At 42.5% G+C, this 17,363-nt stretch overlaps 1 protein-coding gene across 8 annotated transcripts in view; it reads right to left on the bottom strand.

The window, feature by feature from the left end:
- Positions 1–17,363, bottom strand: part of PRDM2 (PR/SET domain 2) — a 109,847-nt gene that overhangs the window by 51,548 nt on the left and 40,936 nt on the right. For 5 of the 8 annotated variants that reach the window (XR_002123678.1, XM_019639758.1, XM_019639761.1 and 2 more), the window contains one exon: positions 632–742. The exons of 1 other annotated variant lie outside the window; for it this stretch is intronic. Coding sequence is in view for 6 of the 7 variants with exons in the window: in XM_019639758.1 (XP_019495303.1) it covers positions 632–742 (111 nt within the window). In the remaining variant the exon portion in view is untranslated. Of the gene's footprint in view, positions 1–631; positions 743–4,203; positions 4,263–14,731; positions 14,894–17,363 lie in introns of those variants that run through there. 2 more of the 8 variants (XM_019639762.1, XM_019639763.1) reach the window with 2 other exon arrangements.

Here is a 17,363-nt window from a genome sequence, read left to right on the forward strand (position 1 = left end):
CCTAGAGTATTAATCCTCAGAAGGCACTATAAAGAACAAGGTTTTGTGGGAAGAAAACACGAAGAGCTAAAACAGGAATTTAAATTTTAACAAAAAACACCACTTTACATTCTTACATTTTTCATTCTGATATCTAAAATCAAAGGTGTTTAGAGAAGTAATTTTTAACTGAAGTACAAAACATACCTAAAGTGTATAAATCATAAGCATAGAGCAAGAGAAAATGTTTACAAAGTAAATACACCGACATGGCCACCCCGCAGATCAGTGATGGACTAGTACTACACCCCGGAAACCGCCTCAGGTCCCTGCCAGCCTGACTTCTATCCCCATAGATTTGTTTTGATGGCTTTGAACTTTATAATTTATAAATGCAATCATATAGGATGTTTCTCTTTATTTTTACCAGGGAATGCTTTCCATTTTAAACAAGGACGGTCTTTAATAATTTTTTCAAGGGGAGGTTTGATGTGGAAGGCTCAGTTCGTCCTATTAAATATAGATGGCCCTTTTGCTGCTTAACCCTTCATAGTTCTTGGATGGTTCTCAGAAGGGCATTTCAAGGACACACAAAACTGAAGTACCTGGTGACACATAACCTGCATCATGCAAGCCCAGCGCCCGAGCTTACCTTCCGCGGAATCTCTCATGTTGGCAGAAGTGGAATCTGGCTCACTTGTCTTCAGCTGTATGTCTTCAGTTTTGTTTCCTTTGTTTTTATTTTCCTGGGATTTTTTCTTCCCTGAAACACAGTATGCATTTATTCATTCATTCATTCATTCATTCACTCACTCACTATTATCCTGCATTCTTGAAAGTGAGTTACTAATCCAATCACAGCCAACTGTCTATTTCTAGGCAACTATCAGTTCAGATTCCTGAAGAAAGGAATAGATGATGAATATGAATACTTTTAAGTCATGTCCGAGAAAAAAAGGAAACCCACTAATCCGGTATTTCTAAGAATCCTGGGCATTAGTTTCCTCGTAGTTATAATAGCTATCAAACTACTAGATAATATATTCTATAAAGTTAACAATATTGGTGTCAAAGGGAAATAGATAACAGCAGCGAGTTTCAATACACACATAGGAGGGACTGGCAGAAAAGTCTGCTTATTTGTAAGGAGCACATCAGCCAGAAACAACATGGTGTAACTTAGGGAGGGCCCTTTCAGTTAAGACTCAATGTCCTTAATTGTCAGATAACACAACAGAAGCAGAGATTGTGCTGCACGGCAAGGGACACACGTGCACAATGGCTCGAACAGCGAATGCAGAGTGATGATGAATAATTCACCGGCAGCCGACACGGCACTCCAAGGGTCCTAAGGGACACGACTCCAGGTCCAGAAGAATTCAATATTTCATTAACAATTCGGAGGATGGAATTCAGGAAACACTAACTGCATTCCAAGTGATCCACAGTTCAGAAGATAAGATAAAAATGAGCACATTTCTGACAAGCCGGAACAGTTAAGCTCAAGTCACCAAGATATTCAGTAAGGACAAACAATTTCCTACAGAAGTTTCTACCACCGAAGGCGCAGGAGCTCAGGCTCTGGGATGCAACCAGAATGTGTGGCCCTCCCTTGCCATTTGTTAAATTCTAAGTTTCCCATGCCTGGTAGCTTTCGCTTTTCAGGTTCAGAGTAAGTTCCTATTCACCTTCCCCAAACAGTTTCCTTCTCTTTCTGCAATGTTCTCCTCAACCAGGCCTCAAAAGTCCCCAGAGCTGCCCTTTCTCTTTCGGAGTAAGCCTCTTGTCACCTTTATCTCTGAATTGGTAAATTATAAACTAGGAACCACGCGTGGCTTCTGGGAAATGATATTCTCCCTAACAGAGAATCACTACAGAGCAGCATAATTAACTACAACATAGATAACATGAAAATCGGGGTCAGAGACATACAATATCATCCTTGCAAAGATCATGATGATTAAAAACAGAAACATCAATTACAACAAAGCAAATATTAATCCCCCAAAACACCATTAGACTCTGATAAATATTTCAGAGATACAAGAGAAAAGGTATAAAATAATTAGCCATTTAATGTCAGTCTTAAAAAACAAATTCCAAAATACCATTTTAAATCCCTAAATCTTCAGCTTATAAGAAAACAGAAGTTTTCTGCAGCTATGTACAAGTTCACTCAGGATATGTTTCATATCAGTCCGTTCATTTCCAAAGGCAGCTGAAATGGAACCTGGGACACAGGCATGACTTCCCGGAGTCAAATCCTAGTGCAGAGAGAGCAGAGGTCCCATTCATGTCTCCAGGTGGAGGGATTATGAACCAAACCCTCTGCAAGGCCATGCAAACACGGCACGTCACGTCATGTCACGCTGCAAGAAATCACCTCCTCTTTCTCCCTCTGTTACCGGCACACTCAGCCCCAATCTGATGATGACACAGGTTCCTGAGGAATCCAGTTATGCTTAAGGGAATTTGGAGTCTAATCCTTTCAACCAGTTTTCTTATCCTCACCATGACACAAGCCCTCCCGTGTGGCGCCCAGTCCCTATCAGATTACACCAGTGACTGGCGACTAGTGTAACCGCTCTAGTTGTGCAGCTCCCAGCTCCTGAGATCCGTGTAATGGGGCTCCTGCTGCCTGCAGACGCTTAATTCAAGTTACATTCAGAAAAGGTTTTCCCTGGATGAAGACACGTCACAGGACATCAGCTCCTCACATACCCTTAACAGGCCAAGCAGTATGACCCTTTCCTAACTGACCTCTTACTTTTTATTTTGTACAGGTATGAGCTTTCAAAAAACATAAAAATGGAGATATGGTCTAAACCTTGTCTCTTATGCATAAACCTTACATACATTTTTTAAAAATCACACTGTAAAATTGAACAGAAATACAAATGTCAATACAATCCCTTGCAAAAGCAATTCAAATTTTCTACAACCTCTCAAGTTGGCCTATACATAAACCGAGTATGAGATTTCTAGACTTATGTTATAATAAAGCAGAGGACAACTTTAATAATATCACTCATTAATATGGACTCAGAATGATATCACGTAACTACTAAATGGTATAAGTGCTATTTGAAGTTTTATTCCCTGCCTAAAAGGAACACCTAGCTGACACTGGATGTCAAAGGTCTATTTTTGGACTCACCAAACCCAACCAGGGAGAAGTGCCCCTCCACGCCCCGCCCGTGGCTGCTGCCCCCTTTCAGAACCATAACCAGGAAGCCCTGATTCCCTGTGAGACAAGCCCCTTGGGTAGGGACATGTGCATCCTATTCAGGGGGCTACAGGCCGGACGCCAGGACATCTCCGCCGCTGCACGAGTGACACCGGGGGTCAGGTCATGCTGTCGTGGGGCCGTCTGACGCATCGGAGGACGTTCAGCAGCATTCCTGACCTCCCCCGACTAGGTCCCAGGAGTAGTAACACCGCCGCCCTTCTAGCTGTGACAAGCACAGGTCTCCAGACGTGGCCCAATGCTCGGATTGGGGTGTGGGGGGAAGGCACATCCCAGATTAAGAACCACGGGGATAAACCAATGTAATATGGGCCACTAAAGACACGGGGCTCTGCAGTCTATATATTTATTAAAAAACGAAGGACTAGAACAATTAAATTTACCTCCAAAGTGCCTTTGGGTAAACACTGATAGACTTAGTTAATGATGAAAATACATCGTCTCTCATGCATCTAATTATTATTCATTCACGGAACTGAGATTATCGGATACATACGATTTTCTCAATCTTTATCAGAACCATCTAACGCTCATGCTACTTCCCACCAGAACCACAGATGAGAGGTGAAACAGCTGTCGGAAATCACCTGTCCTACCTGCTATTTTGCAAGAGAAACTGAGGGTCAGGGACCCGCAGGGATTACTCAGTCTGTGATGGGGCAGAAATTAGAAGCTGGGTGTCCTGACTCACTTAGGTATGCGTGGTGTCACTCACAAAGCCAAATACTGCAGTAACAGGTGGTGGAACCTGCTACATTTCCTTAAATCAGTACATTTTCCCCCGATACCTGGTTTCTGTTCCATATGTAATCAAATTAAGGGAAAAACACACAAACCTAAAAGTAAAAATAACCTGAATGACAACTTTTACAGAGGGGAGAGAGGACTTGTTAGTTTCTATCTGTGAGGCAGGAGGCGCCTCGAGAGCTGGTCCCGCAGAGCCGCTGGGAGCCTGGTAAGTACACGTGTGCACTTACCATCAGGTTCCTGAAGGGTCCTACACAGAGGCTACTGCCAGCTGCGTGCTCCACTTGCTCTAAACAAGAAAGATACAGGAATGAAACACAAGGAAAGTGAAATGGAAATGACACAGCACATAATGAAGGACAGGACAAAACTATGCATATAAGGGAAAGAAATGCACACATAAAGATGAAGAAAACTGAATGAAACAGAAGGAAAACAGCAGTTGTCTAGCACCAAGGTTTTCACCCCCAAAAATAAGTAAATAAGTAAATAAATAAATAAATAAATAATCTTGGTGTTCTCGTTGGGGATGGGGTGTGGTATACTTACTCGCAGGCCTGTGCCATGCCCATGTTGTAAAACTGATGCTCTTGCCACTTAAGTAACCACTCTGCTAGAAGATCCCAAAGTCCCAGCCATGCCTGTCATTTCACAGACACCCAAGGACCAGAGACGTGAAGTCATCTGCCCGAGCTCTAGAGTCAGAATTAAAGCCCGAGGATGATTTACACTAAAAGTGCTCTTTCTACTACATTTATTTCTTAAGACCAAAAATGGCATAATGAGAATATCTTATTCTTTACAAAGCACTTTATATCCATTATTTCACTTGGTTTCAAGGGCAAATGAAAGTGGTATAAAGACTTCCACTGCATTTATAGAAAAGGAACAAACTGAGATGCAGATTTCTTTTCATTTCAATTTTCTCTTATGCCAGAAACAAGTATCAGTCAACAGAACCCAATCTAAGCAAATATGATTCACCATTAACAGAATCAATAAAACGGGATTTTCTAGTGAAAATCGCTGCCATCCAGAGAAACCTGACGGCCATAATGACCACTCTGTAAAGACAATGAAGCATTATACTGCTGGTGCCTGGGATGCAAGGAGCAAGACCCAAACTGCCTCAAGCGTCACATGAGTAAGTTCTGGACTATGTTCTAGTCTCTAATAAAGTGGACAAACACGAGGAAATTTGGGAGAATAGTGTTTCACCTAAAAATGTTCAGGCATCAGAGGAAATGCAAATGTAAAATTCTAGAAGGCCGGCTCAAGTTACATTAAAAATTCATCATGCCAGTGAAGGCTCATGCATTTGGTGATTTAAAGAAATTAAATTTAGAACCATATGTAACTCTGCGTGCGCTGCCTCCTCACTGGGGAGCCACACAATTCCCAAATATAAACCCAGAATTCAGTATCCGTGCACAGAAACGGGGTTACCCGATCTTTGGGAGCTCACCATCTTACTCAGACACACAGCTGATTCCAAAGCAGGTGGGACCCCATCCGTGAGAGCTGCACAGTTCTACCATGAGACGTCTTCAAGGCGCGGGCTGCCCAGCTCCCCATCGGGTGGGTGGTGCCTGCGGCCACCAGGACCACACCACTCCACCCAGCCCTTGGTCCCTGCACTGGACTTCCATCGTCTCCCCCCCACTGCAACTCCACTCCCCACGGTTACCTTGGATCACATCATCACAAAATCCAAAGCTTCTTCAGCCTTTATTTGCCCCAAGTTTCTCCTTCACATTTGACAGTCTGATAGGTCTTACATTCTTAAAATTGCTCTTGCCAGCCTTATGACACTATCATCTAGAATCTCCTCTTCTTGTGACCACTCTTTTGTAAAATCTTCCTCTTCTTACTACCCCTAACTTGGACGGTTCCTCATAGGAGCCTGAAGCATGCGTCCATACGAGGTTAAAGAAAGTCTTCTACGAAGTATTCAGCTAAGCGAGGGTACTATCTTAGAGAACGGAACAGATGTGGAATATAACTGAATTAAAGGGTTCATCAAAAGGTGAGAGAGAGAAGGCGGCTAAGATTTGGGGCAAAAGGAGCTTTACGGATGGTCTCAGTCAGCTTCCCAAACACAGCGCTCGGAGCTCTGTCTCATTACATGAATCGCCTAAATCTCACAGCAAGTTTGTAGCAAAACTAGGACTTTTTATTCCCATCCAATGTATTCTTCTATTCATTGTGTTCTAGCACCTCTGTTAGTGACACTTTCTAATTTCGCCCTTAAAAAAAAGAATTATCGGAGCCATCTGCATTTGAGGCGAGAGAGAAAATCAACATAAACACTTAACATCGTTTATACATCCCTCTGAATTTCTGAAAGCAAGGGTGTGATTTTTGTGACAGCAGGCAGCATGGCACTGATAGCAGCACAGCGACGTCTGGGTTAGGGAGGTAAGTCAGAGCTCCGAAAGCAAGAAAAGCTCACCTGGGGCAAAAGCATCAAGTTCATGCTCAACAACTTTTTATAGGATTACTAAAAGAAAAACCCAAGCTCTCCAACAGATCCGGGAGTAAGGAAGGGGACTCAATGGGAAATATTATACAAAGTTGTCAGCTTAAAGAGTGGCCAGGTGATGGTACGTGTGAGCTGGTCAGGGTGGTCAGAGCTAGAGCTGGGCTCTGTTTATATCTGCTGGTGGCTTAATCTTCAGCGTTGGCGGGATGAGCAGAGAAGCTGGAAAGGGATAGATAACATGTTTTCCACAAGGAAGGAACAATCCATCTGAATATCTTAATTAGTATACTTTAAAAAAAGGAGATCACAGCTTGGGTCTTCAGAAGTCATCAGAAGCCACTGACAGGACAATCGGGAAATGTGGGGCAGCTGGACTGATGAGAACAGCCCAGGGGGATGGATATGATATGTTTATCAGGTGATCAGAGTGGCCCTCACACTGGCCAGGGTGAGATCAGTGGTTCAACAAGCCATCTGGTGCCTTAGGCCATCAGTCTCCAGTGTGTCAAAAAGAAATCTGAAGCAGTAAGACGCTGTAACAGTTGGTTTTTATGAAAGTAATACACTATACATTTTCTACAGATTTCTTTTACACATAAAATAACTCTGAAATGTACTTGATAGTAAAAAAAATTCTGTTAAGCTTCTTGGGCATAATTTCAAATCTTTTTCTTTTTTTTTTTTGTACCTAAACTCACCAAGAGCTGTCTGTGACCTGGAGACAAATTATAAAAATAAAACCGCTCCAGTTTTAAGTTGTTCGTGGTATTAAAAAAAGGACTCTAGGCTCTGCTTCCAACAGAAACAATGGAAAAGTTCTGGATACTCGGTGCTGCAGATCCCAGTATAAATTCCTGGAATGCCTGGTCCCAACGCAGCCTTCGCTGGCCTGAGGCGCGGGCTCTCAGCTCCTCCAAACGTCAGGCGGATGGGAGAAGGGCAACAAGCACATGTGAAGGGAGCTTTGAACGTCTCTAAAAAGCGCTTTTAGTGGCTTTGGCTGGGTAATTCCAAATACTAGAAACAAACTTTAGTAAATTCAGATTAAGAAAGCATTAAATTTCTGTACGCTCTTTATAACCTCAAAAGGTCTTGTGGCATAAACAAAATGATTTCACAGACTAACTAAATACCTCTGAAACTTAAACAAGCACCTCGCCTGTTCTATTTTATAATTATTTTAATTTCTAGGGTTCTTCTCATGAATTTTCAGGGAAAAAATATCTAAAGTCTGAAAACCTTACATATAAAACCTGAGTTGGCGACTACGAAGAACTTAACTGGAGTTCAGGTTATCAGTCCCCTGTGGACAAACCAACAGGACTGGGAACTGAGGGGGGAGGTGGTTTGTTCCAAGTGCCTGGCAACCCATACAACAGAGGGGACGGCCACACCCTTGAGAACTGGTTAGTCTCTGCTAAACGTAAGCCGGTTTTTCCCTCTCAAAGCCCATGATAACTTTTACAATACTGTATCCTGATGAGTTAACCACAAAATTTAGTTTAAAAATATTTTCAGGAAGTAAAATCTAGATATAAATCTGCGTCAAGACACAATTGCAACACTGAAAATTCATTGTTTACATCTGTTTACAGAACTGCTCACTGGAACACTGGTCAAACCATATCACCGGTTAATACACTCAGCCTAAGTGTGTCCATTAATGTAAACGGAGAGGACCTAAGTTAAGGTGCTGGCAGGTGGCTCCACTGATGAGATGCTGACGAGGGGACAGGACCTGTTCCCCTACCTGTTCGTAGTTTCCAGTTTTTCTAGATGAACAGTTGGTTACATTACGCAAAAAATAAATGAAAGATTTTCTTTTAAATACCTACAAATGGTTGAGATGAACGTATGTAATTTTATAAAAGTACAATTCGGAGCAGGCCTGACTTTCAATCCTTTGTCTGCACAGCAAAATGTCTTGTTGAAGTGTTTGTCTTCTAATTTCTACCTGTACGCCCCAGTATAAGTATCCAGAAAAAAAGCACTACCCCCAGAAATACCCAATCCACAACAGACACACAGTTATAAAAATTTAAGAGATCTAAAATATTCCTAACAGGCATTATTAAATAATCAAAACTGATTAAGCATTCAAATGACCATTGTTAGCTTTTGGTGTATATCCGTCAACTCTTTCGTATGCATCGCATACTTCAAACAAAAAGTTAATTTGTCTCCTCCTTTGGAATAGCCACACACCTCCTAATCTTGTTTCACTGCACTTGGTTATTATACCCATCATTATTTGATCAGAAATCTAACTGAAACAATCATGTTGAGTGCCTGCCATGTATACGCCGAGGGTCAACGTTTTGGCAGTCAACTGCCAAAGTGATCGTCATGGAGCACTGTCCCACTAGCTTTTATTTTGCTTCTCCTAAAATGCAAAAATGAGACAATGGCATTTAAATATGCCACATTTTCATAGAGGTTTAAAAAATTCATTTATAAAAACATGAGAACTTACAGAGATACTAAACTACCCAATCCCTTGAATCTACCATGAAATGAGACACTTTCATTCCAGGATAATTTTTAAGACCCTTCATGACTATTACTAAGTGATGTCATTCCCTTCTGTCCAAGACCTCAGCCATCCTCCAGCCCCTTTCGCCCAGCAGATGTGCCTCTATCTGCTCACAAACTGAACCAGAGCATCAGTCACTCCAGGAGAAGGGCGCGGCCAGCTCCACGCTGACGCATGCACGGAGGCTAGCACAAACTCACCTCTGACAAACTCCAAACTGCCAAAGCCGCCTTTCAGACTCAAGAAGCAGAAAAGGAACTGAAGTGTATTCTCCTCATAAAGTAATTATTTTTTTAAATAAAAATTACATTTAGATTCAATTCTAGATTTTTTCTTATACATCTCCACCTAAAAGCAAATGCTTAGCCCACTTAACACATCCCATTCTCTATTCATATTGTACTATTCACATTTAGTCCAAGCTCACTATTTTTGCTAGATTAAAAAAATGTTTCCCCTACATACTTTGTAAAGTCTCTGGAATAATGGGGAAGTAGAAGAATTTTGATCCATTTTTTGGTGCTTATTATCTACAGGGCACTTTGTTAAGAGCTACAGGGAATTCCTATATTCTACTACAAAGAATTCTCCCCAAAGGAATTTAAAATTGAAGTTACATGTCTAACTTTGGGAAAAGCAAGCCCCTTTGAGGAAAGACCCTACTAATGTCAACTAGAAGCAAACTTTGAGTGAAAAAAATGTTCCCGGGAATCTCTATTTCATTAAAAAAAATTTTTTTAAGGGATGTGAAGGAAGGAGGGAGGAAGAAAGCAGGCCAGAGAGTAGAGGGAGGGAGAAACATAAAGTGATATAAATGGGGAGAGATGGGGGCAGGGGAGATATAAACAGCCACCCAGCGACATATAGCAGGATGCCCAGGGAGTCTGCTAAGGGAGCTAAGTGGCCCTCCTTAGGAGGGCCTTAGGAGCCTCGGCCCCCAGCTTTTCTAACAGGCCCCAGCGCTGCGGTCACAGCCTTCTAAAAGCTCTGAATCTTCCTCAGTGCTGGTCTTCAGGGATTGCCCCATGCTGTCCTGCGTTGATACTGCTGCTTCTCTCCTTTGCCAGTATGGGGGTACAGTAATTCCGCCAGAAAGGAAGGGCTTACAAAGGACTAGGGTCTGAAACACAGCTGCCTCTTAGGCCAGTGCCCACGCTGGGAGGCAGGGTCTCACTCTCAATCCAGTCATTCATCTTACCTGCTCCCCAAAGGTTCCTGTGTCCCCAGGGTCACACATCTTCCCTGCAAAGAACTGACCCTAACTAACGCGAGACACTCCTGGACTGGGCTCTCCTCTCCCTCCCCGGTGTTGGGGTGGCACTCAATAAAACAGGTCCTCAAAGAACAGAAGCCCACAAAACTGAAATTCACAAAACCGAAACTTTATGGTGCAGCCTTGGGCCACAACTGGATTAATGAGAAATAATCCTGTTCAGGGCAGATGGGAGCTCACTATGACACAGGCTGGTGATAACTACCTGATACTGTTGTCCGGAGGAGAAAATGAGATAATGTACATAAAGAACTTTGCACAGCGCCTGATACAGACTCAATAAATGAATCAACTGTAAGGATTAGCCACAGTAGATTCTACTAAACAAATTACAGAAACCCCACGCCTACAAGTCTAAATTGTCAGCATATGTTCCTTCTTGTGAAGACAATGACATGCTGCTCCCACTAACAATTCCAAATTCACCCATTTGTTTTGTTCATTTGTTCTACATCAATTCACACGATCCCACCCAGATAACATTATGGAAATGTACAACCCAATGAGGACAGAAGTTGAACTGAGAGAAGACAGGATTCTGGCAAACACCCACTAATGTCCCCAATCAACTACATTATAAAGGCTCTAGCAGCAGAAGTTGTGAGTATATTTCATTTTTGAAGTCTGTAACCCACTGATTTTATTGCTGTTAACTGTCTCTGCTTAATTTTTTGAATTAAACATACCAGTTCATACTTTAGTGGGCCCTAATCATTGGGAGAAGCAGCCTTAAAACCCCCTTTGAAAATCAGGTTAACACCTGAGGTTCCTGTCCCCAGAAAGTCACAAATTGATGTAAACACAAAATCTGGGGGCTCAGGGACCGCCTGTTATTACAAAGTCAAGTGGTGAATTCATAAATGCATATCAACAGGAGTGCTCCTGTGTGATCCCTGAAAAACCCCCAAATCCGCAGACTGCTCAATAAAAACGTTACACAATCAGGACATTTGTTTCCTTAAAACTGGCATCATCATCATCATCTTAATCAGTAACTTCTAAGGAAATGGCTCTTTCACTTTTATTTCCTCCTGATTTCACACGCAGAAGAACGTAAACTGACAAGATTTCCTCAGCTGTCACACATGGCACTGAAATTGCTCACACACAGCTCCTTCAAGACTGTCTGATAATTTAACACCTAAAAAAGTGGATCCAAAATTCATCCAAAATGTCACCTGCCTAAAATTTGGTTAGAACAGTAAAGTAAAACCATGAGTGGTTTGGGCCACATCAAGGTACAAGAAGAACAGGAAAGAAAAATGGTGAATCATTTGGGCAGCAAGCAGACTAGAGACACGTCGACTTCTGCGCAACAAACCAAGTTCCCAGAGTTCTCTAAGGACCTAGACAGCCAGTGGTGCCCTAGCTTTGGTAGCTAGTGAAACAAGACAGCGCTGAAGAAAGCAGCAGGACTCCAGCCCGAGGCGCCCTCCGTCCTGTAATGTGCGTCTAGCTGCAGACCCAAAGCAGTGCTTTACTCTTACCTAATCTGCCATCTACTTCATTCACTCCATGTCACCAAAGCACAACATATGAATTTTAAAAGGACACATTAGATAGTAAAACTGTTCATTCTTTTTAAAATCCGGAAGTGCCATGATAAGATAAAGGACAGGCAGCATTACCACAGAGCTAATTCTGCCAATGCCCGCCAGTAACAATGGAATGAACCAGGGACGGTGTGCCACACATGTTCCTAGGAGGCTCTCGCTTAAGGCTCACGGCAAACCTACAAGGTAGGTCTTGTCCCTATTTTACAGACAGGTAAACTGAAGATCAAAACACGGAGAGTAACCTGTCCAAAGTCACAGTGCTACTAACTGGTGGAACTGGGGTTTGAATCTGGCCTCGTAATCCCCAGGGTATGTTCCAGCACGCCACACAAGGAAGTCCACATGTGGTACAGTTCCCAGCACCAAAGGTATAGCCGGGTCAGCAGTTTTTCTCTTCTCCACCCTACATACACACATATCTCAGGCTCATTTTAAACAAGTTGTCTGTCCCTTTGCAAAGTACTGATCAAGTTTATTTAATACAGAAGCAATAGTGAAGCCTGAGCAGTATAGTTCCACCCCATTAATAAAACTTTGGGGAGTTGTTTGTTTTTCATCTGCTTTAGCATAGAAATTGAAGTTGGAGCTGGGGGGTGGGGGCGGTTACAACAATCATTCACTATGAAAACAAAGTTTACCAATTTCACGTGCTTTTTGCTAACTGTCCATGAGATTCAGAAGCCCTGTTTCTCTAAAACTAAGGAGGGTCAGAAATAGTTAAGATCATCTTTTCTTGATTTTCTTTTCTACACTCTACTGCAAGCATGAATTTAATTTACCTTGGTGTACAGTGACTTACATTCTTTTCTAGTCCAAATTCCTGAATTTATCATTTTAAAGGAATCAAAACTGCAAAAAGATATTAAGCTGCACACTCAAATTTGATCTTGTTATGAAATATTCCTATGATCACACCTAGCAAGGAAAAGATATTTCCTATGATAATACATTTAGCCACTAATAAAATTGGAAACAAGCAAATTTGGAATTTTAAATCCCTGTTCAAAATTCCAACCAAGAGTGAGACTGTTGATCGTTATTCCTTTTTATTGTTTTGGATGCCAGTGAGAGGGAAACTGCTATTTCCACTCCAGTGTAAATCCTCCAAATTACAATCTCTAATGTGTAAACAGACAAGGAGATTGTTCCATGTGGAAAAAATGAAAACTGCAGCTAACCAGCAGCACGTGCTGCCTGCAGCCTGAACCTGGTGGGGAGACGCGCAGAAGACTCAGGTCCCCTCTGGTGCCAGATACTACGCTCACAGCGAAGGTGTCCCCACAAGAGATGGAGGGCAGAGGAGCCCTGGTTCCTCGCAGGGCCCCCCGACATTCTGCATCAAGCCAGCAGTCGCTTTACTCCATGGAGAAACAGCTTCTGATTATCTCATACGTTAAAAACTAAAAATACAGCCAACAGGACCAGAAAGGCATATTCTACCACTCCAATTGGCAAGAGAATGACAACTGAACCGAAGAAGCCCAACAGTGGAAAGAACAAAAGGCATGGCAATCGGCTGCTGCCCGGTCTAAACTGTACTGCAACCTCAGACACCGCATATAACTCGGTTTAGGGGTTCTAAGCACGGGTGAACAAACCAGTCTGCCTTCATTTTTGTGGCATGTGATGTCTCAGGAAACCTACAAAAGACTGCATCAAAAGTTAGGATTCTAAGTACAAGAAAAAAGACTGTTTATCACTGTAGCTTTAACAGAAATAAAGGAGGGCAAGATTCTAACCTGTTGTATTTATTGCTCTTCTTTTTAACCAAAGCAAAGATAGCCCTCTGCAACTATACATAACTGGCAACGCACAGCTAATTCATTAAGAGGGAAATCAGGTTTTGGTCATTCAGACACTGATTAAACTAATAAAAACATAAAAGTGAAAGTTTTGCAAGTATCAAATTAGCAAGGATTTTAGATATCATAATCTTATTTTAGAAACTAGTATTTTTATACACCACACACATACAATATTTATCATTAGACCAAACCTCTTGCTTCTGAAATCATTCAAATATTCTTTGTGTATTAAAAAATAAATATATTAATATAGGACTTTTAAAATAACTATATAATATTTACCAGGTTATTAACACTTTTTAATTTTTTTAAATTTCAGCATCATAATCATAATCACAAAAATGAGAAGTGGAAATAGCTACAATGTTTCAGAACACTGAAAATTTTCTAGTCTCTTACCCATAATCCCTCAGGACTTTTTCTTCTTAATACATGCACCAAGTTTTAACCTTTTAAACAAAGTTACTGCTTCCTAATTTTTAGAGAAGAGTGTAGAACAGAAAGCAAAATGCCCTAAAAATTTGAAAAATAAAAACAGATTACTAAACAGTGGTTTTGTCTAGCTGACTACGTGTATTTAAGGATGGGGGGCTTAGGGACTTACTAAGTCTTTAAGGAACTGAATAAAGAACTCTCAGTAAAAGTTTTGGATAGAAACTTTCACATTTTGTCACAAATTCAGGAAGTTCTAAAATTTTATACACACATATTCTGAAGACTTTATTCTGAGATAAATACGATTACGAAATCAACTCGTCCCTCATCAGGAAAATTCAAACACGCACATGGACAGGTTAGGGCAACTCCTTTCCATTCTTGCTTCCTTCCATGCTTTTTCTCTGGAATGAGTCAAGCGGCTGGAATAAGAACAGCTTTCTCAGCAAACAAAACCTCTTGAGAGGTACTGACTACTTCAAACAGTTCAAATGATTTCCTCTTAAAGGAAAAAGGAAAAAATAAAAAGCTATTCCCGCCCAATAAGCATTTGACAAAAAAACAAACAAAAAAACCCCTATCTTTTATTGGTGTCACGTCATAAGACAATGAAAGAAACTAACAAGCACAATTTAACTCAATTATATCCACAAACAAATCAGAATTGTACTTACAGTGTCTAGAGTTAATTTTTAGAGGGGATGTTAATTATGTTCATGATCCATAACACTCAGTTCAATGAAAACTTGAAAAATTCTATTTAATTCAGGCGTTCTCTACATTTGGCCAGTCATTCTCAACAGAAGAGCACTGGTGCGGAGGAGGACACTGAACATCACGGGCGTCCTGAAATCACCAGTAAGACCAAATGAGGGGGCGCTGTGATACGGGACTCAGCCCCCCCACCCGCACTGCAGAGCGGGTTCCACAAAGGAACGTCTGGCTGTTCTTGAGCTTTCTCAACTGATTTCAAAAATAATATAAAACTGAGAGAAATGAAATGCTCACAGAAAGCCCGAACTGACAAATGTGTTGTCGAAAGAACACTTAGGCAACAGCTAGCAAGGGATAAAATGGAATCTATTAGTGTTTTTAAAAACTGTTTATTTGAGGAGCTCAAAGGAATACAGTAAATCTATTCAATCCATAACCCCCCAAAGCAAGAATAACTGAGGCGTTAGTTCTCACCGTATCTTAGCTTTCCAATACAAGACTTCGTTTAATCACACTATACTGCCTTATTATCTGGGATTAAAGTACGTAGTGAAAACTTATCTTGGCTAATTGGAAAAGCCTTATAAAACACTGTCCTACTTAGAACATTATGAATAAAAACTGGATTTAGGCAAGGCGGAGCCAAGTAATTGAATAGCTGGGTGAACGTGGGCAAACCACATAACCCCTCTGAACATCAGGTTCCTCCTCCACACAGGATGACAATGATCACTGCTTGGCAGGGCCACTGGGGGGATTAGCGAGGTTGTACAGATGCTCCTCGACATACGATGGGGTCACATCCTGGTAAACCCACCATAAGCTGAAAATGTCACAAGTTGAGAATGCATTTATCCTACCGAACACTACAACTTACTCTATCCAGTTTCTACGGAATGCATATCACTTTCATACCATCGTAAACCAAAAATTTCAAGTCAGACCATTTGTACATGGAGCACCAAGCACAGCGCTAGGCACTAGCAAGGCGTGCTAAGGAAACGAGTCATTGCTGTCACGGTCACCATCAATGAAAGCAGAATTCCAAGCATAATGACATGATGTTCAGATAAATGTCAAATGTCCATATCAAAGTACAGTGTAATGAATAATTTTCCTGTGAAGAAGGTTATAACATAAGCAATAATCAAAGCCACAAAACAAAAATAATGACCAACTGATTTACCTAACTTTGGAGCAATTCAGTAGCAGAATTAGAAAAAAAAAAATTCTCACTCGTACTTTTGAAAAAAATAGTAAAATTGTACTGAGCTTTCAAAAACAGATCACCCCAACAGCAGCAGTGATCAATTGGGCAGGCAACCACCAGAGATGGGACACCCAATGCTCACTCAGCAAAGGCATCACTCAGCTACAAGGCTGCAAGAGCTACATTAGGGGACAACGAGGACACCATGCACTTGGGTCGACCGTGACAAGCTTGCAAGGCAAACAGCATTTAATGCTGGGGCCACCTTTCCACAGAAACATTGCCACCTCCAACTGCCCTACGCCCTGCCCACCAGGCAGCCAGAAGTCTGGGGCCCGTCTGCCATCATCCTCAGGCACCACGGCCAGGCCTCCGCCCTTCAGCTTTGGCCATGGAGCCTGAAACAGCTGCCGGCTATGGTAGGTGAGGCGCTCATACTCCGCTGAAGCCCACCTGTTTTCTGCATTTATTCAATGTATGCTCTAATTTTAACGTTAAGTGGAACCAGTCTTGTCACTTCTACTCTGCTGCCCACCCCACATAAAAGCAGACCAACAACAGCACATTCTATAGAGAAGGCATGGGAATCCTGGGTTCCAGTTCTGATCTGATGCTCGTTGGCCGCGAGCTTGGACAAGTCACCCGACCTCACTAAGTTTCCACTTCCTAATCCTGGGAGGTCGGGGCAGCACAGAAGTCGAGGCTACGTGCTCAGACCCGGCAGCACCACCCCGGGCTCATTACTGTGTCCTGCTGCATCTGCTTCTCCCTGGTGGCTAGCAGTAGCCCGTGACCTCGTGCCCCTGGTTCTCTTTCCCCGCCCCATGCGCTGCTCGTGCCCCTGGTTCTCTTTCCCCGCCCCATGCGCTGCTCTTTCCTTCTTCCCCTCCTCACTTTCCTTCTCACAGGCCCTCCCCACCGTGCTCACCTCCTCTCCCACAGGGCTCCTGCCCGCCCCGCCTACCTGTCCTGGACCCCATACAACATCAGCTAAAGCACCCAGGCAGTCTGGCCCGCCCTGAGCAGCAGTAAGATGGAGACACTCCTCCCTGGAGATTTCCCTCGTCTCTCGACTCTTCCCCACCAGTCCAGGCGCTAAGTGCAATGCCTGGTGGAAAGCAGGCCCGAACGTGCATTTGCAGAATTGAGTTCCATAACTCAAAACACTCACGTGAGTGTCTAGGTGGCCCTCACTATGCACCACCTCGGCAATACATTTCCCCAAATGTTCCCTCTTCCAGGAGCTCTCAGCCCCTAGAACCTTGACGGGGCCTACCCATTGTCCTTCATGTCACAGCCACCAAAAAGCAAGCCCTGGCTACCATCTATAATCACGCCATACTACACACACAGACACACACGTTACTAACACTACAAGACCT

Source organism: Hipposideros armiger, unplaced genomic scaffold (assembly GCF_001890085.2).
Source record: "Hipposideros armiger isolate ML-2016 unplaced genomic scaffold, ASM189008v1 scaffold_46, whole genome shotgun sequence".
Taxonomy (NCBI): domain Eukaryota; kingdom Metazoa; phylum Chordata; class Mammalia; order Chiroptera; family Hipposideridae; genus Hipposideros; species Hipposideros armiger.